This window comes from Passer montanus, unplaced genomic scaffold, assembly GCF_014805655.1.
Source record: "Passer montanus isolate IOZ18808 unplaced genomic scaffold, ASM1480565v1 scaffold43, whole genome shotgun sequence".
NCBI classification, from domain to species: domain Eukaryota; kingdom Metazoa; phylum Chordata; class Aves; order Passeriformes; family Passeridae; genus Passer; species Passer montanus.
This window is the reverse complement of record NW_024369151.1, coordinates 2786470-2811398: the sequence shown is the minus strand read 5'-3', so window position 1 is coordinate 2811398 and position 24929 is coordinate 2786470. Positions and strand designations below refer to the sequence as shown.

At 45.2% G+C, this 24929-nt stretch overlaps 1 protein-coding gene across 3 annotated transcripts in view; it reads left to right on the top strand.

Moving 5' to 3' along the window:
- TNC (tenascin C) overlaps window positions 1–24929 on the top strand; it is a 74092-nt gene that overhangs the window by 38579 nt on the left and 10584 nt on the right. Inside the window, exons 11-18 of one of the 3 annotated variants that reach the window (XM_039720210.1) lie at window positions 5520–5792; window positions 7728–8000; window positions 15163–15435; window positions 19583–19705; window positions 20900–21043; window positions 22234–22353; window positions 22906–23049; window positions 24446–24576. In XM_039720210.1, the coding sequence (XP_039576144.1) occupies window positions 5520–5792; window positions 7728–8000; window positions 15163–15435; window positions 19583–19705; window positions 20900–21043; window positions 22234–22353; window positions 22906–23049; window positions 24446–24576 (1481 nt within the window). The remainder of the gene's footprint in view (window positions 1–5519; window positions 5793–7727; window positions 8001–15162; window positions 15436–19582; window positions 19706–20899; window positions 21044–22233; window positions 22354–22905; window positions 23050–24445; window positions 24577–24929) is intronic. The other 2 variants (XM_039720211.1, XM_039720212.1) reach the window with 2 other exon arrangements.

Sequence of the window (24929 nt, the reverse complement as noted above, 5' to 3'; positions counted from 1 at the left end):
TCCAGCCTGGGAAGAGAGTATGTTTGTTATCCATCCAGTTTCCCTTTTCAACCTCTATCTCTGTTCATTCATCTCACCACTGTGAATCATTCTCTGGCTGTCACCCACCCACCCACCTAAAGCTCCCAGAGCTCTCTGTTTTTTCTGCCCTCATTGTTAAATCAAGTGTTTGAGCTCCACAGTTTGATTGTTTTCCAGATTTTCCATTATCTGTTACAACATTCTGCCTGCTAAACAAAGAACACTGATATTTCTGTGGTATCAGAGAATTTTCCATGTATTCATATCATTTTCATTTGTCCATCTCCTGTTTGTTTGTACAAAGCCACATATTCCCCTGATACACATGAATTTAATGTGAGGTATATGAGTGTTTATATCTGTGGCAGAGGAAAACCATTCTTTCTCACCCACAAATTCGTTTGTGGAATAATTAAGCCCAAGGCAATATTCAGAATTACATTCCCTGTGTTCTATGGGACAACCTGTACATGGCAACCTCCATGTAGCTGCCAAAGTTGGCACAACAAAATAAATTCACTTGTGAATCCAGCAAATTTCTGGATTTAAATCTCACACAGGTGGTTGGTCCCTCAGGTTTTTATAATGTACTTGAACTGCTGCTGCATTTTCCATCCAGACTGGAGTCACCAAATCCTTGTATGGCTGTGCAAGAACAGGCAGGGATGTGAGAGAAATTTGGGGTGGTCAGGGAAAATGAGGGAAAATGAGGGAAAAAGAGAGGCCAGTTTTGACTGATCTTACACAGGGTTCTCTCACACACCCTCAGTACATCAGGAATGAAATGCCACTCTTATTTTATGTTGTCTCTTGTATTTTGGAAGGTTTTATCTTCAGTTTCCAGCTCAGGGTTCAGTTTCCCAGGGGGAGATGTCCCCATGGGATGCACTGCTGCCCTCTCCTCCCCACTGGGCTGCCCACTCTTGTCTTCAGCAGAAACCTTCCCAGCAAAGCCCAGCCCAGTAAGGCCCAGCCCAGCAAAGCCCAGCCATCTCTGTGCCTGTTAAATGAACAACTTTTAGACTAAACAAGTACCATCGCTCCTGATGCTGCAATTTTTTGCCTGTTCCCAGAACAGGAAAGACCTGCTTGGCACCTGCTGATGCACAAGCAGCTGGGAGTTGCAGAATGGTTCCAAACCTTCCTGCTTTGTTCCACGAGCAGCCCTGGAGCAGGCAGATAACAGTTTTGACAGTGTTTTACTGGGAAAGAGGGGATGATGGCAGTGGTGAGCATTGTAGCTGTGCTGGTGTGATGGAAACATGCTTATCTCCAGGTTGCAGCACAGGTAGAGCCTGTTCAGGTCATGTCTGGGGGGATTTAAGAGCAGTTCTTACCTAAATCAAGAATATCAATGACATATGTAAATATAAATATTCATATTATATATAAGTATAAATCAGTCTTTGCCTTACAGGCTTCTCTCCTTCCCAGAGGTGAGCAGAAAACAATGTTTTCACACCTGTAGTTACCTGAGAGCATAGTTACAAGATAACATTTCTGCATCTATTTGAAAACATTTCTAATTGATTTTGCTCCTCTGAAAATGTATTTCTTTGTGATGGATGTGTGAATTTGGAGACATGTAATGAATCCTGAGTAGATATTTGTGCTGAGCTGATGGATGGTGCTGGATGGCTTGCTCTCTCTTATTGAATGCAAGTGGAGCATGAAAGCGAGGAAGTCACCGAGGTGTGAAATGATGTGGCTTCCCACTAATGAGGAGATAATTCTGCATGTCAGAGAAATCCTCTGCCTGGTGCCTTGTGGCTGGCATCAGAAACACGTTGCTTGTGACCTCCACAGCTCTCAGATTTCCAGAATCTGACTGTCCTACAGGATATATCCACAGATCACTCAGCATGTTGAAAGCCAGGGCTCTCCCCTTTCCATTCCTAAGTCTCCTATAAGCAATATTTTTTAAGTTCTTTCTATCCTAGTTTTTAGGCAAGAATGTGTGTCCCCTCCACTTTCTTCTGAATGTATCACAATGGGTAACTCCTCCAAGCCTGTATTTGGTAGGATGTGAGGAGCTTTAGCATGTGTCTGCTGTGATTTCTCAGCCTGGGTTTGGATGTGTTTGTGATTTTCAGCATGAATTCCCTTCATGATTTGTATCAGGAGTAGTCACTGATGGGTGTAGGAGAGACAAAGGGCATGTTTGGATACTCCAATGTGATGTAAATGAGCAAAGTTCTTTGGAAATAATCAAAGAGAACTGATTTCCATCAGCTGAGGATGTGCCAGCTCCCTGCTGGAAGCATTCCAGCTCCTCTCTGTTTGCTGGTTGTTGCTCTGGATCTGCTGCTCAGGATGGCTCTGTGAGAACCAGGCTGTGTGTGCTGCTGCTCCCTTTGCTCAAGGCCTGGATTCAGTCTCCAAAACCAGGAGAACTCCTCTGCTTGATTTGTTTTCAGAGCCCCCAGTGCACAGCACACGGAGTGTGTTGAAGCACCTGTCAGCTGTTGTTTGGGTGGTTATTATCAGGAAATTTTAGCACTTCTGGCCAGCACACCTGGAGAACCAATCAGTGAAACACCATTTGATCCTCCCAGCCCTGCACCTCCCCAGCTCAGTTATTTAACATCCCCCTGCCCTGAGCCTCCTGCTCTGCTTTTATTCCCCCTTCACTCACCCAGCTCAGAAGCCACTGGGGCTCTTCACAACCTTAACATAACCCCCAGGACTTCCAGTAGCTCCACCCTGTCCTGGGCAGCACAGGATGAGGTATTTGATCAGTTCCCTATCACCCTGAAAGGACTGTTCATTTTGAACAGAACACAGGAAATATTTCTGCTGGGAAATCTTTGAGAAAGGGAAATTCCCAGCTGGCACACAATTTCACATTAACCTCCATGGAAGTACCCAATGCCAATCCTCTTGGTCCCTGGAAGCTCTAGCTGCTACAGGTATTTCCCATGGATTCACAGCCACGTGTTCCTTTCCTGCTTCAAAATCCAGAACTTCATTTCCATATGGCTTTGGTACAGATTATAGGCTTTGTGAGTGATGCTTTTCCTCTTGCCTGGTTTATTCTAACTTTTGCATGGGATGAAACTCCTACAGATATGGAATGAGAGCCTGGGGTGCTGCAGCATGGACAATGCCCCATGCAGTTCTGAAGGTGATGCAGCATCAAATCTCTCTTTTCAAATTGCATGCAAAGAGAGACGTTGATGCATCTGCTGCTGATAAGGCATGTGGGAACAGAGAGATGCTGCACGTGCTTGTCTGGATTGTGCTTGAACACAGGAAGAGTTTAGCATGGAAGTGATGATGTCAGAGAGAAAAAAAGATTGTGAGACCTTTCTAAAAACTGCCACCTCTTACCCCTGTTCCATGAATTTCATGAGGTGACAGGGCTGAGTTCAGTAATGACCAAAGCACCAGGGTGTGAGCTCAGATCTGGAGACTAAGGACTGCACATCCCTCAAAACCAAATTCCCAACACGAGGTAAACTATTCATGTAGAGACACAAAGATTATTTCACAGAGCCAGAACAGCCTCACCTCTCCATGGTTTGTTCTCTCTGATTATTGTTTTGGTTTTGGGGTTTTTTTAATAAGAAAGATCATCCCTTGATCTTTACCATGACACTGTGCTTGCTTTGTCATCTGTGTTGGATGCTGGATGGCTGAGGATTTTGGAGATCCCCAGCAATCCTGTTTGGTGCATGATTCCACAGGAGAATCCCTTGGTCCCTGGAGGGCATGAGAGGGTTGTTTGCTTTTCTGTCAGACATGCATGAACAACAAATGGCAGGAAAAGGGGCTCTGCATCGTGGAGGAGAATGAAACTGAGCATTTTCAGAAAAATCTGGATTGCTTTCAACCTGTGATGGTTCCTGCATTACTTATTATAACCAAACTTCTATTTAAAATATTTACCTTCACTATAATTTTAGTTTTACTTTAATTTTAAGGAAACAAATTTGTTTTATTTGTTTCTGTTGCCACCAACAGATCTCTGATACAACCAGTTCCCTTTCTGTCCTGCTTTCTCTTTTCCAGACTACAGTCCTGTTTTGACAGAATTCATATTTTATCTCAATGAGTTTCCTTTCTGTTTCTGATAAAGGAAGACAGCTCTGGATTAATGCATTTATTTTATTGTTGTTGCACATTGCCATCATGTCATAAACAATCTCTTTCCTTCTAACAGGATGGGAAAAGCTCAACAGAACTTCTGTTCCTGAATAGTAGCAATTTACTGATTTGTTAATGAATTTTACTGAAGATTGTTATGATCTATGAGTGCTCAAGCTCTGAAAATCCAGCCCCAGCTGCCTGCCTAAGGCTTTGAGCAGTCATGCAATAATCACTCTGGTTTTACAGGGAGAAACTCTATATGAGTGATGCTGCTGATCCTAAATTTCATTTATTCCAGTGCCCCCTTAACTTCTGTATTACAATATGCATAAAGTTGAAGTTTACAATTGACAAATCAGATCCATTTCCCTTCATGCAGTATCTCTTATCAATTCTCAGTCATGCAGAATGGAGTATTCAGAGACACTCTGTTCTTACTGTAACACTTATGTGCAACAATTCGAATAAATCAGAAGGTTGCTAGAAACTCAGCAGAGGCCACAGGTCAGTGATAGAGCACAGAAGAGTTTCCAGGTAGAAAAACCAGGCAGTGCTCTCTCATTTTCCCCTCTGACTGTTAATGTTAAGGAATCAGTTGTATCTCCTTTGTAACAAAGAACTTTCCACTCTTGCTGAGCAAATTACCTCAGCTTTCAGATTTAACAGCAGCAGAATTACCTCTGATGGCTCCCAACCTCCTTGGCCACCCCTGTGGGGGTTTGCGAGAATATTAATTCCTGTGAATGAACACTTTGATTTTAGATTAATATCAGTAACTGTGGAAGTCCTGTCTCCACCCACAGAAAGGTTTTGTGTGTAGAATAATGAGCTAAAAGACAAATCCATTAAAGACATACAGACATGGAGGCATTTTCCTCTTCTTTATTGTTTTGCATTAGAAATAGTTTGGAAGCATAAGCAGCATCCTTCAAGTGGATGCAATTAAAAGCATAAATATCTGAATCCCAGCTACTCAAAACCATACCCTTTCCTACCCTTACAACACAGTTACTTCAGAATGGCACAGAAGTGAAGTTGTTTCACAGCTCAGTGTATCACACTGAGTAAAGTTGTCATAGTAATACCTACTTAGCTCATAGGGAGTTTAATTAATGTTGATAAAGCACTTATAGCTGTAAGATTTTCTATCAGCTGCTTTCTCTGGGCAGCCTCTCAATATTTATTAATTATTACAATTCTTCTCTCACTGTTGTGTTTTGTCATGTCTCCAAAGAGACTTTATTGAAGTTATCTGAGGCAGCTGATAATGTAAGTGTAGGAGGGCAGGGGGGCCATTTCTGTGGCCATGATTAAATGTGAAATTCATTAACACAGAACCTCATTAAATAATCCGACATCAGCACCACTCTGCAACCCAAGTAACAGATTGCCTCTCTGTCCTTATCCAGAGCAGGAACCTGAGCTGGGGAAGTTGTCAGTGTCAGAGCCTGGCTGGGATGGTTTCCAGCTCACCTGGACAGCACCAGACGGGGCCTTTGAGAGCTTTGTCCTGCAGGTGCAGGAGGCTGGCAGCCCCGAGGAGAGCCGCAATGTCACAGTTCCAGGGACACTGAGCTCTGTGAACGTCACCGGCCTCAAGGCCAACACTTCTTACACCATCACCCTTCAGGGGCTCACTCGGGGCTACAGGAGCAAGCCCCTTTCTCTTGAGACCACCACAGGTACCTTTCCTGCAGCCCCACGTTCTTTCTGACAGAGATGTGAGCCCGAGCTCCTGCGAGTGCTGGGCAGGTCCTGCTCTCTGGGACAGCCTTGCATGCCCAGCCCTGAGCTCCTTAAAGCTTGGCTGAACACATCTGGCATGGAAATGCCTCATGGTCAGGCTTCCCAGCAGAGTTTCAGTGCCCTGGTGCAGCCCTTCCCTCCTTGCTTTCCTCCACCCATCTCAGAACAGCTTTTTTGTTCCCTTTCCTCACTTACCTGGCTGACACTAACAGCAAAGCCCACCTGGATACTGTACCCGCTTGGGGAAGGCCAGGTTGCCTGTTAAAGTTATAAAAATCATTCCTCTACCAGCCCAGATAATCAAAGTCTGAGAGTGTGTTCAGTTTTTACCCTTCAGAAGCTGCCTCTGAAATACTTCAGTAGCTTCTGTGTGAATTCAGACTCAGTAAAGTTGTGTGTGCCTGACTCAGGGCAAGGACAAACACCTTCCATATGTTCTCATATAGGAAAGGACACAAATTAATTCCTAATAAGACTAATAAAATTTATTAAGTTATCTAAGATCATGAAACAGTCTGGCCTGAAAAAGATATAATGCAAAAAATTAAATTCAGCAGAACTACCCTGGCATAAAACTGGCCTGACAGGAGGAAGGGGAGCTCTGTGCCATCAGAAGTTTGCATGAAGCTCATCAAGGGCCCCAAAATAATTTTTTGGCTCGTCATATAAACAGCAACAGTTTGAAATAAGAGCTTATCACAGGCTTTGACCATGAGAGATAAATGTATATTTACACCTCTGCTGTGTGGCTCTCTGATCCTCCCAGGTGCTATGATAACTGTAATGAGCAGTGTGAATTAATAGGCACTAAAGGGGCACCAGTGGCCTTGCCTTCGGATAATTTCTTGTAGACAATTTCTGCTGCCTCGGGGCTCCCCTGCAGCCCTTTGCAACCTCCTCTCTCTGTGAGACAGCCAGAGCAGGCTTGCGCCAGGCCCCCCCAAGCACATGGTACCCAGCCCAGACAGGGATTAAAGCACCTGTGAGAACTAATTGGAGTTACAGCATGGAGAGCAGCAGAGCTTGCTTGTTTCTGTAGTGCTTAGGGCAGCCTGGCTTGGGCAGGAATGGCTGTGCTGTGTCCCAGGAAAGTGCTGAGCTTTGAGAGTCCTCACCAGGAGATGGGAGCAGATGCCTGTGGAGAACAGAGCAATGTGCTGGACAAAGAGACAAAGCAGGAAACTCATCATGGGTGTCCTGCCTAAATATGCAATGTGCTCCCTTCCTTTACACTCGTGAAAACAGCAGAAAAAGCCCTGCTGAGGTTTTCCCTTCCCTTTCTGGGTCATGCTCAGCACCCGGCTTTTCAAAATCTTCCCTTCAGGGGACTTCCAATTGTTAAAAAATATCTGAACCTTCCTGTAACGCTACAGGGATGTCTGCAGAGAGGAAGAAACCCCAAGGCATCTCTCCCTGTTTTGCATTTTGGCTCCAGCTCTAAAATTACAAGCCAGCTTTCACAGACTTAAGCTGAAAGGGAAAGTAGAAGAGTAAACAAAACACAAGATTTCCCTTTGTAACAGCTTTGGTTTTAGCTTCTCCTAAAACTGGAAGCTGTGTTTTCCAAATGCCCATGGGGCACTCTAGACAGTCTTTTTGCATCTGCTTTCATGCTCCGACCTCAAAGACATGGCTGCTCCCACAGGGAAAGGGAAATAACCATAGTTTTAAATGTTATTTAATTTTTTTTTCCTTATCTAACATTTTGCAATGCTTTAATTTGATTTCCTCCCCTTAGTACCTGTCTGCTCGTAGCAAGCTTTTACTCACACCCCTTCCCCAGCTGGCAGTGCTGCCAGCATGGCAGAGAGGAGCCTTTGAGAGCAGGAGGAGGTCGGGGGCCCTTCTGACGGTGTTGTTTCCCTCCCCAGGAGAGCAGCCCGGCGTTGCTGAGCTAATGGTTTCCGACATTACCCCTGAAAGCTTCAACCTCTCCTGGACAGCCTCCAACGGGGACTTCGACGTCTTTACCATTGAAATTATTGATTCTAACAGGTTGCTGGAGCCCATGGAGTTCAACTTCACAGGCAACTCAAGGACTGCTCATATCTCAGGGCTTTCTCCCAGCACTGATTTCATTGTCTACCTCTCCGGGATCTCTCGTGGGTTCCGCACACAGGCAATCAGTGCTGCAGCTACCACAGGTACACCAAACCTACCTCAGCACTAACTCTGCTTTTTTGAACTCTTCCTTACAGGTTGTGCCCCCTTCCCTGCCCTCAGCTACCCCACAACCCACCCATTTCCCAACCCTCTGCCTCTACACCTTCCAAGGAAGACCAGCTGGGGACACTGTGAGCTGGGAATGCTGAGCCACCATCCCATCCAGCAAAGTCAGGCAATCCCATCGTGCTGGGATTTCATTCACACAATGAGTCTAGACATCAAGGTTGAGGCAGCCTCTGACGCAGAGGAGAAGCAAAGCAAATATCCCAAGAACAAAGTGGGAGATGATTCCTTATGTTCACCTTTCAACCTGTGTGTGCATCTGTCCCACAGCTCAGACAGGACACGGCTTCTCTCAGAAAAGCTGATTTCTAGACACAGATTTACCCCGATTCTCCCAAAAGATGTCAGGCACGTTTCAGTCTGTGCCAGCACAATCCTGCGAGGCACATTCACTGCTTGAATTCAGCTTCATTATTCGGGTTGTGTTGGGTGAGAGATTGAAAAATCCATTTAAGTTGATGTCAGAGAAGGGAATAGGCAGGCACTGAGTTGTTGGCATGTTGAAAGTCCATTTAAGTTGATGTCAGAGAAGGAATAGGCAGGCACTGGGTTGTTGGCACGTTGAACATTTCAAGGTTTTACAGCTGACAGTTCTCCCAGAAAAGACAGGGAAGTCAAATGTTCAGGATGAGAGCAGAAAGTGAGGACTGGACTACAGAAACAGAACATTGTTATTGTAGGCAGATAATGGCTCATGTTATGATTGTTAAACACCTCCACCAAGTTTTGCCCCTCTAGGAAAAGTTGCCATAGTGATTTGTCATAGGAATGGAGTAATGTGGTCAGTGAAAGCAAAATATCAAATCTCAGCTGTCAGATAATATAATATCAATTTCCAGCAGCAGATTGTAAATACCCTCATTTGAGGATGAGTGGCAGGGTCAGGGTGGCAGCAGGTGTATGGGAAACATAGGGAAACACAAGGCTGGGTGACCCTTGTGACCCGTGCTCCTGTGAATTCAAACTTCTCTATTAATTTATTTTATTGCTTTGGCTTTTAATAACTGTGATATGTTTCCATTTGTTTTTCTTCCTGTAGTAGAGGAACTTCTCCTTAGCAAACTCAGTGTATCAAATGCTACCTCAGACAGCCTGTCACTCACCTGGGAGGCACAGGACAAGGCTTTTGATCACTATATTCTGGAAGTCAGGAACTCTGACTTCCCCTTGGACTCCCTGGTGCTCACAGTGCCAGGGGACTCCCAGCACTCTGTAGTGACCAACCTCAAAGCTGCTACTAATTACACAGTCCAGCTCCATGGGGTAATTGATGGGCAAGGTGGGCAGACCTTGACAGCCATGGCAACCACAGGTATTTCACTGTTTCACCTTCCAGGTTTGCTTTTTATTCTCCTTTCTCTTGCTGTTCACTGAACTGCTCTAGAACGTGGTTCCAACTTATCATCATTCCCTTGGAGAATTATAGTATGGATCCTTCCAACGATGAGGGGAGGCTGAAATGCACTGAGAGGGCTTGGAAAAAGATCTGTGGCAATGGAAAAGGCTGGAAAAGTGCCCCCAGCATTAAGGGAGGCAGTAGTAAACCGTGATGGTTTCCTTATATATACACACCTCTCTGCAAGTTCAGTGTATATATAATTGCCTTGCTCCAGATGGTTGATGTGTTTCACTCAGCATCTTTGCACTTGATCTTGAATGAAGTTGTTCATCCCACCCTCACTTGCTTTGCTGGGGGTAGGAGAGAGGCCTCCATGTGGTTCTCAGCCTGGAGAGGCTCCTGCATGTCAGTTTTGTCCTCCTTAAACCCAAATGTCTCCCAAGGCATTTGCATCTCTGGTAGGCGTTTCATGCCGCATGTGAAATGATCAACCCAAACTGCATGGAGTGGTCTGGCCACCTTTTGCTGGTTCTGATATTTTCTCTGCCCAGGATTTTTATGTTCTCATCACAGAGCAGGGCTCAAAAAACAAATTCCCCTTTTCTTGGTGGTCAGCCCACCACTGTGTCCCTTGCATTGCTCCCTTTGAGTCTCCACAGCCTGTCTTGTTTCCCTGGATGGTGGTGATTCCAGGATGGCAGGAGATCACTAAGACTTGCCTGAGGATATGATTCCACCTCATTTTGCATGTAACATTCCTGGGAGTCAGGCTGTCATGATGGGAATGTGCCTGACCATGGATGCAGGTGGCATGTGAAAGAATGTGGCCATGCCATGTTGAGGTTGGAAAGGCTCCATTTGCCCTCTCTGAGCTGCATGTGGGGCTGAGGGCTCAGTTTTCCTGGGTTTTCCACCCAAGCCTTTTTGCTTTGTGGATACTTTCTCATCTCCTTGCCTGTCTTCAAGAGCACCATGGTGGTACTTTCCTTTCCCTGCTGGCCATGAAGGCATCCATGGTCACTGGTTGATAGCATGCCATCTGTGACATCTGTGTCCTTAATCGGGGCCACTTCCATTCACCTCTTCCCAGACAATTCCAGAGAAGGAGGTGGATTATTATTTAAAAGTCTTGCAATGAGGGATGGGAGTAAAAGTTGGAACATCTTGCAGCAGTACTTGTTCTAGCAAAGAAAAATATTTCACTCTTTCACCACTCTCTGTCGGTGGGATCCCCTCTCTGACTTCTTTCCCAGCATGGATCACTCTTCCATCATTATTTTTCTGTGTCTCACTGGCTGCATTTCTCAAGGTGTTCTTGGTTCCTACTCAACTGGCAACATAAAAATTAGCAGATCAGCCCAGAGAGCAAACACAGGATTCTCTGACCCTCTGACTGTTGGGTTGTGTTTGTTCTCTCTCTGGGCTTTAATGAAACTTTAATGATTTTTGTGCTAAGTGTAAGAGTTTCAAAAGAGAATGGGTAAGGAGCTCTCCCTCTCGTGAAGGATAAGTTTCTTTCCTGGCAGGGAAAAGATGTGAATTTGAATTTTCTCCAGCAGAAAATGAAAGTTTTGGCTTCTTATGGAAGTGCCCTGACCACTGAACAGTCAGGAAGGAGAGCAAGAGCAGTGTTGTGGAGCTTATTGTTTATTAGACATTCTCTGATTGTGCCTAATCAGAGTATGAGGAACACCTTATCTATGGAGTCCAGGGAGGTTTTGGCCTGAGATTAGTGCTGAGATAATCCCTGAAATCCCTCATAAACCCCAGAGTCCAAAAATAGAAGTATCTACAACTCCAGGCAACAGAAACACCAAACAGAACCTGGACTGTGATTTCAAGGATTCCTGCCTGAATCCAACTTTCTCTATTTTGGAATTGCTGTGGGTCTGTATTCTCATCAAATTCCCAGTGTGGAATTTCCACAATTTGCATGTGTATGTTGTTGGTGGGTGCTTCTGTAAACCAGGCCCAGATTTCATTAGGCAAGCTGAGTTTATTTAAGAAAATTTAATGAAAAAATATAAAAGTCAGCACTAATTTCAGTGGCTTCTTTCCAAAACCTGAGAAAATAGCTCTTGCAATGCTGTTTTAAAAAAAAAAAAATTTTCTTTTATTTATTTTTATTCAACCACAGCAAAACAAGCCTAAAACATTATTTTTGAGCACCTCCAACCCCCACTCTGTTGATTCCCCCACCCCCTTGAGTAAAGCTGCCTGTTCACCTGTGTTCCTTTCTCCCCCAGAGGCTGAGCCACAGCTGGGCACGCTCTCCCTCACAAACATTACCCCCGACAGCTTCAACCTGTCCTGGACCACCCGAGATGGGCCCTTTGCCACGTTTGTTATCAAAATCCAAGATTCCCTGGCGGCACAGGAAGCCCAGGAGCTGACGGTGCCAGGGGGCACCCGCAGTGCCCACATCTCAGGCCTCACAGACCACACTGCCTATGACATTCACATTCAGGGCACCACCAGGGCAGGTGTCCACACTGAGCCCCTCACTGCTTTTGTCACCACAGGTACCTCGAAGCTTTCGAGTCCCTTTCTTGGCTCAGGGAAATGTGTGTGTCCCAAAAAGGACCTCCACAGCACAGAGTTTGTTTGAAAACCTGCTGCAAGGAGGGGTCAGAACAGGAATGTTGACCTTAAAAAAATTCCCAGGAGCAGGATTAGTTTAAAGGGAGTTAAAAGGCTGGGTTGGATGGGGCTCTGAGCAAGCTGGGATAGTGGAAGGCATCCCTGCCCATGGAACTGGATGAGTTTAAGGTCCCTTCCAAACCAGATTATTCTGTGATTCCATGGTTCTGTCATTAAGACCCCTCTGGAGCCTTTCTCCCATGTCTAATAATCTTTTATAACTCCAGAAGTTTGAGGGAGAAATTTGCCTGCTGCTCAGAAATTCATCAGACAGGACTGGCTCATGGAACACCTCCTGTCCCAGGATATTCCTTTCCAGAGACCTACCCAAAATATGAATATTGGCGATTGCTTGACTAGAAGTAAATAAGATGCAAAAATATCTCTAAAATGAGTACTCAAATGTGTAAATATTAACACATAAGGAATTCCAAATGATAACTCTTCATGGGGGAATTTTTATGCCAAATTCTAACAAAATCCATTTCAGTGTTTGTGAAATGTCAAAAGCAAGCCCAAAGCCCTTTTCAGGAGAAGGTTCTGCCTTTAACTCACTGGTGTTTTCTGAAGTGAGTGGGATTTTGAGTGGTTGGAAGGTTGGCTGAATCAGCTTCTGAGCCAACAGAGCAAGGCTGGACAAATACTGTGGAGAAATACAAGCAGTGCCTGAGCTCCAGGATCAAGGCCAGGGCTTAGCAGAGCCACCTGATCTTCCTCTTTGACTTGTCAGATTTTGAGTGAACAAAATACACTGAGAACCTTGTGGCCTTTTTTTTGCTGAGACTTAGTGGATACATTTTGAAGTGTTTTCCACATCTTTTCACTTTGACAAATGTCACACTGATGTGAAAAAGGAGCCCTCAGTGGAATTTCTTTAAGTTGTCAACAGAGTCCAGCAGCAGCTGATTTGCACTGGCTGTGACCCTGAGTGATTAATGTTCCTGTTCTGGCACCTCTGACCCCTCCAGAACTGAAAACTAACACTGGAGATACTCACATGCAATAGGTAAAAAAGCAAAATACAGGAGTTGGGAATGCCCAAACTGAGGCTTGTCCCTAAAGCACTGATGGTGGAGAGAAGTAAAAATATAATTGAAAGCTTTATGTGAATAATTTCTAAAGCAGTTTTGGTTATAACTTTCTTACAGTGCAAGGGTAGCAGCAGAAATCTGCTTACAAAGAGAACTTGGGAGGGGTTCCAGTGGAGCTTGTGAGAGGAGGTGCTGAGACAGCCTTGAGAAAAATTCAAAATTGAGCTCCATTGAAAATCCTCATCTTGTGGTCCTGACTATTAGATCCACACTAGGGGGGGAAATGTGATTTTTGTTTGATGGAATCTGTGACACTTTCTAATTTGCAATGTTTTTCACTTCTTTTTTTGTCTGTGTGTGTGTGTTTTTGCACCTTCCCTTCTTTTAGAGGCCATGCCCCCACTGGAAAACCTAACAGTGTCTGATATGAACCCCTATGGGTTCACAGTGTCCTGGATGGCATCGGAGAATGCCTTTGACAACTTTCTAGTAGTCGTGGTGGATTCTGGCAAGCTGCTGGACCCACAGGAGTTCCTCCTTTCAGGAGCCCAGAGAGAACTGAAGCTTAAAGGCCTAATTACTGGCATTGGCTATGAGGTTTTGCTTTATGGGTTTGCCAAGGGGCACCAAACAAAGCCCCTGAGCGCTCTGGCTGTTACAGGTATTTCAATGTGAGCAAACTGTTCCCTTCCACTCTTTTCTCTCTCACTTTCCTTCTCACATGGAAGATGTTTAGTGCAAACCTTGGCTTTTGCATCCTTCTCTGCATCGTGGCTCCACGTAACTCCTCGTGACTGATGGGTTCACCAGTGGAATTCTGTTCCCTTTAACTGGATGTCTCCCTCTGAGGGATCCTGTGAAGGAGCATGTGGGGGCCTGAGGGGTGAAAGTTCTGGTCTTGCAGGTACCTCTAACAAAGTCTTGAAAGAAGAATGGCTGCATGCAGAGCTCGTCTTGTTAACAGCTGGGCACATCAGCATTCTCCAACAGCAGCATTCTCCCACGTTCCAGCCACCAGGACCTTCAGGAAGAGCCGTGGACTTCTTCCCATGGCCTCCTCTCTTTGTCTCTCCATTTGGGTTCCACCCACAGTGGGATCATTGCCACCCCAAAGCTGGCACCTCTCTCCTCAAACCAGCTCCTGTTTCCAACCACATCAGAGCTGCTGTGTTCCAGCAGCACTTGAGCTTTCTTGAGAAATGATTGCAGGCTGATTCTCCAGCCCCAGAACCATCAGTTCTCATCTGCACATTCCTGTCTGGGCAGCAGTGAAGCTGGGAAAGGGAATCTGGTGGGAGGTTTGAGAGGAAATAAATAGGAATGGCTGTGTGTGGAAGGAAGGATTGCACTGGAGGGGCTGTAGGACATAACCACTCCAGCAGCATTTCTCTAGCTAATGGTGCCTGACCATAAGAGTTAGAGGTGTTTTGCAGGTAATTAATAACTTAAAACCCTTGGGATCCTTTTGAATGGGTTCATTAACCAAAGGCAGCAGCTCTTGTGTTTAGATTGAAGGGTGCTGTTTAAGAGAGGAATTTTCATTATTCCCCTTTGCTGTTTAGGAGCACAGTAAGGGATTCATCAGATCAGAATCATCACAGCTGCCAGAAGTGCATGAAATAAGGGGTTTGCATGGAGAAAAAGAATTTTCAGAGGCTCCTATGTTGTCCTCCTAGCAGAGAGAGGTCTTACAATGTTCCAGACATGCAGTTCTGTAACAAGAGGTTGTTTTCATTGCCATAAATGTGTCACACAGGTAGGGAGGGATAAATGCCCAGGAAACTCACCTTTAGCATGTGTAACTCTGCATGTGGGAGACAAACCTGTGTGTCCGTGCAGTGGTTTGCTGTTCAAGAGTGAAAATTAGAATGGGCCTGCACACACTCACATTTATCTCTTCTGTATAACACTAATATTTATTTTTTTTTAATAGCTGGCAGATTGTTCCCCTTGCTTTGAACTGTGGTTGGATTCTTGCAGTGTGCTATAGCCAGACCTCAGGCAGGTCTCAGATCAACTGATTAAAATTTATTTTTTTTCCCCCACTGCTATCTTCTCCTTTTTTAGAAGCAGAACCCGAGGTCGACAACCTTCTGGTTTCAGATGCAACCCCAGATGGATTCCGTCTCTCCTGGACTGCAGATGAGGGGGTTTTCAACAGCTTTGTTCTAAAAATCAGGGACACCAAAAGGAAATCTGACCCCCTGGAGCTGATAGTGCCAGGCCATGAGCGCACCCAGGATATAACAGGGCTGAAAGAGGGCACTGAATATGAGATTGAGCTCTATGGAATTAGCAGTGGACAACGTTCCCAGCCTGTAAACACAGTAGCATCCACAGGTATTGTCTTTGCAGTGGGGAAAGTGTGACATTCCCTGCTTCTTTTCACAGCCAGCTCGTGCTGTTCCAGAGGTGTCCTGAACTGGCTCCTGCATGTCTCTTGTCCAAGTCACTGCTTCAGTGTGGTGTGGTTATTTGTAATCAGTCCCAGCTTCCCAAGCTTCGTCACTGTCTATTTAATATGGTCTAATTGAATTACTTTAATGACCAGGAATTAGGCAGCAGAGTGTGGCAATTAAAACACTGTCTTTGAGGGCCAAGAAATATTGTCTGTGCATCAGCCTTTTCAGTGATTTTCTGTGACTAATTACATCCCAGCTCTGCACAACAGTTTACCTCCCTAGGAAAGAGTTATGACAAAATGAATTTACCAGGGCCATTGAGAAGTTTATTTATGGTTTGATCAGCAAAGGCCTAAGCACCATTAATTTAGACTGATCTTACCAGGAGCAACATGTGCTGGGTAATTCAAATTTACTTGAGTTTCTTTGCAAAATCAAAGCTTTGATTCAGGTTCATAATTGAAGCGTTTCATTTTGGCACTTTTGAATGAAGTGTTCCAATCTTTTTTTCCACACCAAAATCGTGGTTGCATTCTGGAGCACATTCAAACCTGAAGCATATGATGCAAAGTCTTGTGAGCCAAATTTGGTCTTTAAAAAATATTGAGCTTGCTGATGTGAAAATGGGGTAATTTGAAATCAAATTAATTATGGGAGGAAAGGAAAAGGATGAGACAGGAGATCTCACCAGGGGTGCAGCTCCTCCCGAGGGGCAGCTCCCATCCCTGCTCTGGGACAGGGACAGGAGCCAGGGCACGGCTGGGGCTGGGCCAGGGCAGCTCAGGCTGGAGCTCAGGGCAAGGCTCTTCCCCCAGAGGGTGCTGGCACTGCCCAGGCTCCCCAGGGAATGGGCACGGCCCCGAGGCTGCCAGAGCTCCAGGAGCCTTTGGCCAGCGCTGCCAGGGATGCCCAGGGTGGGGTTGCTGGGGGGTCTGGGCAGGGACAGGGGCTGGGCTGGGTGATCCTGGTGAGTCCCTCCAGCTCAGGATATGATTGTAAGTTCCACGAGTGAGCAAAGCAACAGGAATGCCTAAAGGAGGCGTTTGCCAGGCAGCAAAACCTCAGTGTTGAACAGCTTCTCCTTCTCTTCTTCCTCATCCTCCACCCTGCTGCCTGTGGGCTCAGCTGCACTCCTGCCATCACATCCCTGCCATAAACAGCCAGGCCACCCTCACAATCCCCCAGACACTTCCATGAAGCAGAAGGTGCATCAGCAGCCCCCCTTGGCCAGGCTCCTGCTCGTTGACTCCTAATGGAGAGGGATGTTTAAATCCCACTGCACTTGTTAGCAGCAGGTCCCCATCCTCAGAGGCTCCAGGATATTTATGGGAAGCCACTGAGAGTCATCATTTTCCTCATGACTACATCCCTGTGCAGCCTTTGCAGGGAGATTTAGCACATGTCACCTACTGGAGCCAATAGCCCAAGAGATGTTTGTCAGCTGTAAATAGCCCATGAATAATGGACAATAGAGCCACAAAAACCCAGCTAAATAATTTGGGCTGCAGGTTACACCACATTGGGTGGGCGGCTGCCAAGGCAGCCAAATAATTTCTTTTTTAGGAGTGGATTATTGCACAAACATATGGATATTTATAGCATTTCCAGTGTGGTTGCAAGGAAACATTTCTATTCCTGAAGAGGGAATTTATCCACTGCTGCTCTCAGAGTTGGTGGTTTTTAGATATTTATCTGTAAAATCTCAGTTAAGGTGCAATTTAACCCCCACTAGGAGATCACAACACATCTATGGTCCAATTAATATCCTTGTGGGAGGTGTGAGTCTCATGCTGCTCCTTTCCTCTTCTTCCAGTGCTGTTTTGCCACAATGTGACAGCATTTTTTTCCTGAGATGATCACAAAACACTTCACATGCTCTTGATTTGTGATAAATGCAACCTGCTGCTTCCTGTTGACTGGGAGAAGAAAGCCAGGGCACATCCTCCTCTAGTCTGCTAGGAGTGAAAGAACAATTAGCAAAAAAAAATCCCTAAAAAAACAGCCTCTCCCAGGTACCTTGGGTGCTTCAGCAGCCTCTCAGGAGAGTTCCCTGTCTCTCATACAGCTCTTTGGGGATGATGCTGGAGGACAAAGATAATTCACCTGTGCCTGACCCACGGATGACCTGAGGTTCTCTGTGAGGGCCAGGCCAGGAGCTCACTGGCTGCTTTCCATGCCTGCTTCATTCTGGCTTTCAGGTAGCCCAAGAAGATTATTTCATTTGCTTCTTTTTCATTTCCCTGTGCTCAAAGGTGCAAATCTCTCCCATCTCTGGGACTCATTCCAGGACAGATGCTCTGATGGTCTATTATATTTCCTGCCAGGTTCTCTCCCAGGAAAGCTGCAGCTGGGGGACTTGGGGATGTGGAAAACTCACATCAAAGCTCTTCTTACTGCTCTTTGTCATGCAGCTCACCTGGAGCAGAAAACAAGCCTGAGGCCCATGGAAATGTGCACAGCAGAGTCCAAGTGGGACGGATTGGGGATTTTATTTTCTGGGAAAGGCTGAAATTCTCCATGTGTATGCACACTAAGTGCTGGTCCATCTGTTTGGTCTCCAAAACCACCACTTCCCTTTTTCTTCAGTCTCTCAGGCCACCTATAAAGTAAAGCAAAACCAACCTAATTTTAATTTCTCTATTTTTTCCTACCTTTTTTTAAAATTTTCTCTGATTTCCTTCAGCCTGTACCTAAATCAGCAGCACCTTTTTTTGCCACGTAGCTTTTCCAACCCTACCTAGCTTCCCTTCTGATCTGTAATTCTTTTCTTCCCTTGGCTTATCCATGTGAGCAAACCCCACCAACACAACACTTCTAGCGAGCTCCAGAGACATAATTTACATTTCTCTTGAGAGCTCAGTTGTTTTTCTTTCCTTGTCTTTGAGTTGATTTAGTGCCCTGCTGCTTTGGGGACACATGGAACAAACAGCCTCTGACTCCTTTCCCGCAGGCACGTTCTTTCCAGACTATTTCAAGCCCAATCCCTTTTTTTTTCCTCCTCTTGCCCCCCTTCCCCTGCTCTCAGCCTGTCTCCATTCCTCTTCAAGTGGCTGATGTTTGGGATCTCTCCTCTCTGTATTAATGGCTTCCTCTGTGTGTGCTGTTTGTTTTTTAATACCTCAGGATTGTTTTGGTTACAGCCAAAAAAAGCTGGAAAGATTGGAAATGGGATGCTCAGTGTAAACCTGGAAGTGGCAGCTCTCTTCACAACATCCTTCCAAAGCCCTTTCCATGCTTGTTCTGCAGGATCTTAATTAAGCCTCCAACTAGAATGTTTCAGATACATGTTGAGTTTAAGTTTGGGTTCTTTTTGGTAAAATCTGGGCTTTGTTTGCCCAGCTTACTGATTTAATTTATGTGGGCAAGTGCAGTGCTCAGGTTTTGACAGGAAAGGCTGAGTTTTATGACAAAGAGCTGCAAGTGCCTTCCTCATGATGGCTGTACTTGGACATTCTCTGGATGGATGTGCTTGAAAGAAAAATCATGGGCTCAGACAGAGATTCCACGAGGAAAATCTTGTTAATTCTGGTTTGAAGCCAACAGAAGTTCCAGGAGTGAGTCCTTGAGAGGAGCCTTGATGGGCTCCCACACCTGAGGCCAGGTCTCTTTGGAGCATCCTGCATTAGGAACTTTGTGCTCAGGAAGAGAGATCTGTCCATGGCTGTCACTGTTGTGTGTCACAGGGAGCTCTGGGGCTCAATGGGAGGTCTAAAAATCCTCCAAGTGAAACTGGGATAGAAAAAACCTTAAATACAGCATCCCATGGGTAGCAGAATGTAATTTCTGTGCATGCTCCTCCTGCTTTTCTAGAGCACTGAAATCTCTCTTATTTTTATATGTAGATTCACATTGGGTATTTTTAACCTATGCAATACTGGAATGGTCCTGAAAAAAAGGAAAATTTGTTGCAAAGAGGTTGTTGCTGTTTTGTACCCCCTGCATTAATGTTGTTCAGAGCAGAACACTGACAGCACCAGCTCATGGTTTAGGGTGATAAAACAAATCAGTTTTCCAGCACTAAGGACTGACAAACAAATTATTTACCTTTTCTTCCTGTGTGGTGTGTTCTCTGTTCTCCCCAACAGTGGTTGGCTCTCCCAAGGGAATTTCTTTCTCTGACATTACGGAAAATGCTGCCACAGTCAGCTGGACCCCACCTCGCTCCCGTGTGGAAAACTTCCGGATCTCCTACGTCCCCGTCACAGGAGGTGAGCAGGGACAGGGGGTGCCAGGGATAGCAGGAAGGGTTTGCTGGGCTACCATCCCTCCTTTCAGTGCATCTCCAGGTGATCTTGCACAGATCATCTCTTTTTCTTCCTCAGGAATGAGGGAGTGCAGCCAACCTCTGTCTGGACACCGTGTCCACATCCCATGGGCAGAACTTGTAAGGCAGCTCAGAAGTGGATGCTGGAGTGGTTGTACTCCTAGGAAGTGTCGGTCCGAGCCTCCTCAGCAAGAATTAGTTTCCAAACTGTCATTATTTTGTAGGCACTTCATGAGCTGAGCACACTGGAAAAGATGGCCCTTGGAAATAATCATCAGAATCCATGGTTATAATCAAGTTTCAAGGCAGTGATTTACTCAGTCTCATTCTGGTTCAGTGTCCAACTTCAGAAACTTCCTCTGCTTCAACAGATTTTTAACCTAATTTAGGGACATCTCTGAAGAGAAACAGCTAAAGAACAAACACTAAAGACATCAGCAGCAAAAACCTGCTGCTGTTGGCTGAGACAGGGAAAGATTTAGATCTTGAGACAATATAGCCTGAAAGCACACATGCAGCTTTAAATACAGTGGTCCCACAGAAGAGCAGGAATCCAGTCATAAAGTTAGGCACTTGTCTAAGTGCTTTCCTGGAATAAACCCAGGATTTGGAGTAAATATGGGTGCTAAGTCCTCAGCCACACACAGAGCACCTTTTAAAAAAACATTTATCTTTATTCTAAATGAGGTGGGTAAAGGAGACTCTTCCAGCCCTCACCACAAACAAGGCAGATCTAAACTGCAAGTCCTGTCCTCAAGGTGTTTGAACTCCCAGGCAGAAACTGCTGGGGTTTCTCCTTACACCTTGTCTCGGAAATTGTATTTTTCTGAACAGAAATCACAGAATGGTTTGCATAGGAAGGGACCTTAAAGCTGATGTCATTCCAACTCCCTGTCTCAGACAAGGACACCTTCCACTAAAAATGTTGATTTTTCTTACTGAATACAAACCAGTGATTTAGATTTAGGTGTTATGGCAACCGTATTTGACACCAGTGGTTGTAACTAACTGGGAAAATTCATCTCCTGCTGTAGAAGCACATCCATGGTGGCAGTAATGTCTTTAACTTGAAAAACACCCTTCAAGGATTTCCTGGAGTATTGTGTCACTCATCCCTTGGCTTTTGGCCTCATCCTAGGTACTCCAAATGTTGTCACAGTTGAAGGGAGCAAGACAAGGACCAAGCTGGTGAAGCTGGTCCCAGGTGTGGACTACAACGTCAGCGTCATCTCCGTGAAAGGCTTTGAAGAAAGCGAGCCTGTCTCTGGCATCCTGAAAACAGGTAATAATGTAAAAGCAGGAAACAGCAGCTCTTTAAATGGATCATCTGACTCAGGGACTGGAGCTGCAGGCCCACCAAGATTCTATTTTTGCTGCCCACAGAAACTGTAAGGAGCTCTTTTTCCCACTCCTTCTTTGTCTTGCATTTTACACAAAGATGGAACTTGTAAATTTGGTCAGGCTCCCATTTGCTAAATGCTAAATAAACCTGTGAGAGGGAGACAATTCATGTATTTACCGTTCTAATTCACCAGGAAAAAAAAAAAAAAAAGACAAACAGAAGTTTGTTTGGTTCTTTTTTTAATTAATGCTGGTTTTGAGATGAGGGAGAAAAGGGCCAGCTCAGCTGAGCAGTTCAGGCCAGTTTCTGTTGTGGACTTCACATGTCCCAGGTTCCAGACTGTCCTAAGCATAAAAAGATTCTCCCTCCTGACTTTTTCCTTCCATATTCTCTCAATATTTTTTTAGTATTCTGTCTCCTGATTTTTTCTTTAAATATCTGTGCAGGAAATGAGGCTTCATTTCCTCTGCTCCTGCTGACCCCTCCTTGTATTTTTTTGGGGGGCTAACAAACATTCAGAGAGCTGAGGCAAAGAGCAAGATGATGAGTACTGGATAATGACAGGAGATTTATAACCATTCCAGCTGTTCTGGAGGCAAAGATCCATCTTAATTCAGGGAGAGGATAAACCTGTGTGAAAAGTGGAGTCCTGTGAGGAGGCAAAGCAGGACATGGGGGGATTTTGGATGCCTGGCTGGCTGTGGGATTGGTTTGTCCCAAACAAGCTGCTGGAAGGTCACAGTGGCCATCAGCTGCTGTCACTTTGGTTATTTTTCCCAGCTCTGTCTTCTGAATTTGTTCTAAAAAACAACCCGGATTTTAGGGTGTTAAGAGAAATATGTCAGCTCTGACAGAGCTGTTGAGATTGATGGTATCAAGAGTGATCTGAGAACATGGTTAGGTCTGTTTGTTCCCAGAATTTCATCTCTTCCAGCACTGACCTCCCTTTCCAGTGGAGGTTTTGATGTCTCTTCATAGGCACTGACGTCTTTCCTGCAGAGCTCCACTGTTCCAAAGGGAGTCATAAAATCTGCACTGAGTTTTGGGCATTTTCTCTCATGAATTTCCAGCAGAGCATTTCACAGAGCTGAGAATGTTTGTCAAATTCCTTCAATCTGTTTTTCTTCCAGCTCTGGACAGCCCGTCAGGCCTGGTAGTGGTGAACATCACAGATTCTGAGGCTCTGGCAACCTGGCAGCCAGCAATTGCTGCTGTGGATAACTACGTGGTGTCCTACTCTTCTGAGGAAGGTGAGAGGACCTGGGAATGTGGGAGCTGAAGGGTTAAAGCTCTCAAGAGGTGCTGATTGTAACTCTAGGAAAATCACAGAATATCCAGAGTTGGAGAGACCCATTAGGATCATCCAGTCCAGCCCCTGTCCCTGCCCAGACACCCCACCAACCCCACCCTGGGCATCCCTGGCAGCGCTGTCCAAAGGCTCCTGGAGCTCTGGCAGCCTGAGGGCTGTAATTTGGAGTAGGGGCTTTGCTGGAAGCATTTAAGAATTGATCGTTTTAATTCAGCACTCTCGATTCAGCCGTGAACAAACACAAGGGAGATTCCTGGGAAGCAGAGGTGGTGTTATAATCCCTGTGAACACTAGAGAGAGCTCACAGTTTTAGAGAAAGGGCTCTGGTGGAACTCAGACTCAGCAGACGTGCCAGCACAGCCCTGGACTTTTACCATTCTGCATTTGCACCAGCTAGGAATAAAACAAATCAGTGAGTGGAGCATGGAATTGAGCACATCATGATGTGTCTGAATGAAATCAACACCCCTTTTCTGCTGTGTTCTGTTCTCAGAGCCAGAAGTGACCCAGCTGGTCTCCGGGAACACGGTGGAGTATGACCTGAAGGGGCTGCAGCCTGCCACGGAGTACACGCTGAGCGTCCACGCGCAGCAGGGCACGCAGAGGAGCGAGAGCCTCTCCACCCACTTCACCACAGGTGCCATCCCACCCACAGCTGCCAGCCCTCCTAGGCCCACCTGCTCTCTGTTCCTCTGGTGCCTTTTTCACTGGAAACCTGAATTTTCATAGTGTTTGCATCAACCTTTCTCCACTGGGGCTGACCAGAGGTGGTTTTCTGTCACTGATGCCTCAGGTTTTAACTTTTTTACTTTTTTCCTATTCTGTGCTGCTTTGGTGTGTGGGTCTGGTCTTCATATTACGGGATGGTGAGCGCTCTTCACAGAGCAGGGAGGCAAAACAATTCCTTCTCTAGCTGGGGACCTGTGGATATTCTCAGTTCAGTTGAGGGAATAACAGAGATAATGTCTCCCAGGCTCAGCCTGAGAATCTTAGAGGAAAGAATTAAAACAATTATTGTCTCTCCTTCTGTAATAATTTTTTTATAATTATAGTTTTCCACAGTGCGCTATTCATAGTTCACCAATAGTGTGAGATATTTCTACTTTGAAATCAATCAAGTCTCACCCTAACGAGTCACATTATTAAAGACCCGCTACTTTCATTAAACACTTCTGCCTTCTGATCCACCTAAAGACTGGAGTCTTTCTGTCCCTGACTCAACAGTGCCAGGGACCAAGGACAAATGATCCAAATCTCAGGCCCAAGAGCATAAATAATGGTGGAGTGAAGAGAGAAAAACCAGCAGGAGGGGACTTGATAAGCTAAAGCTATAACTGGACAATTAAATCCAAATATGCAAATGGACCAAAACTTATAAAAATATGAGCTCACCAGTTCTGCATAATCACAGAGCAGGAGCTCTTCTTTGGCTACTGAAGGTGCCCAGCTGGTTTCACACTCATGGCTTTCAATGAGCATCATTGGGATCAGGGATGTTTCTCATTTTCCTGCCTTGGCTTGTCCCTGGGTATTAATTAGGGAGCCACACCAATCCAGTCCTGTAATCACAGAGAGGAAGGGAAGTTGGAGATTGGAACCAGACCAAGCAGGAAAAGTTTTCCTATTCTATAAAGGTTTCCTATTCTCAAAAGTTTTCCTGTTCTGAAAAAAGCATAACTGGAACCAGAGTTTTATTTCCTGGGAATATGTAAATACCAGTCTGTCTTCTTGTGAGAAATAATGAAATGCACAATTTTGTCTCAAAAGACATTTCAGTGCAACTGCTCATAAAATAAGGTGCCTGGAACAAGCCAATATTTTAACTTAGATAAAGTTAACACCTTTATTTTAAATTACCAACGAGAAAAATAATTCTTAACCACAAAAGTTAAGGTTGAAATGTTTTTTTCATTTCAAATTTCTCTGGAGAGAAGGTTTGTTTTCCTGGCTTGTTTTAATATATGGCCCACAAGATAACCTGTGGAATTCACTTTGTATGGATGTGATTGTAATTGCTGTGGTGTCTCCTGCAGGGCTGGATGCTCCAAGGGATCTGAGTGCCACCGAGGTGCAGTCAGAAGTAGCTGTGATGAGCTGGAGGCCTCCCCGTGCTCCAGTCACTGGATATCTCCTGATCTATGAATCCATCGATGGCAGAGTCAAGGTAAATAAACCTGAGGGGCTGTGTCTCAAATCTGGGAAGTAGAGAGGCTCTGAAGTGTCCAGCAATGCAACATAACTTTGTGCCTTAATTTAAACACTAAATTTAAAACTACTCACTGCCTCTTTCAGTGCTAGACTGAAAACAGATGCATTTAAAACCTCCTAAAGGTCTTTCTTACTTTATACCCTGAAACAGAAGCTCCATTGAAGACTGAATTTTGCCTTTCATCCCTCCACAATACAGATAAAAGCACAAACATTTTACTTCATTCCAGACCTGTATCATGGAGTAAACTCATACCCCAAAAGGATGTGACTCACTTTTCTAAACTCAGGGGAATCCCTGTGCAAAGG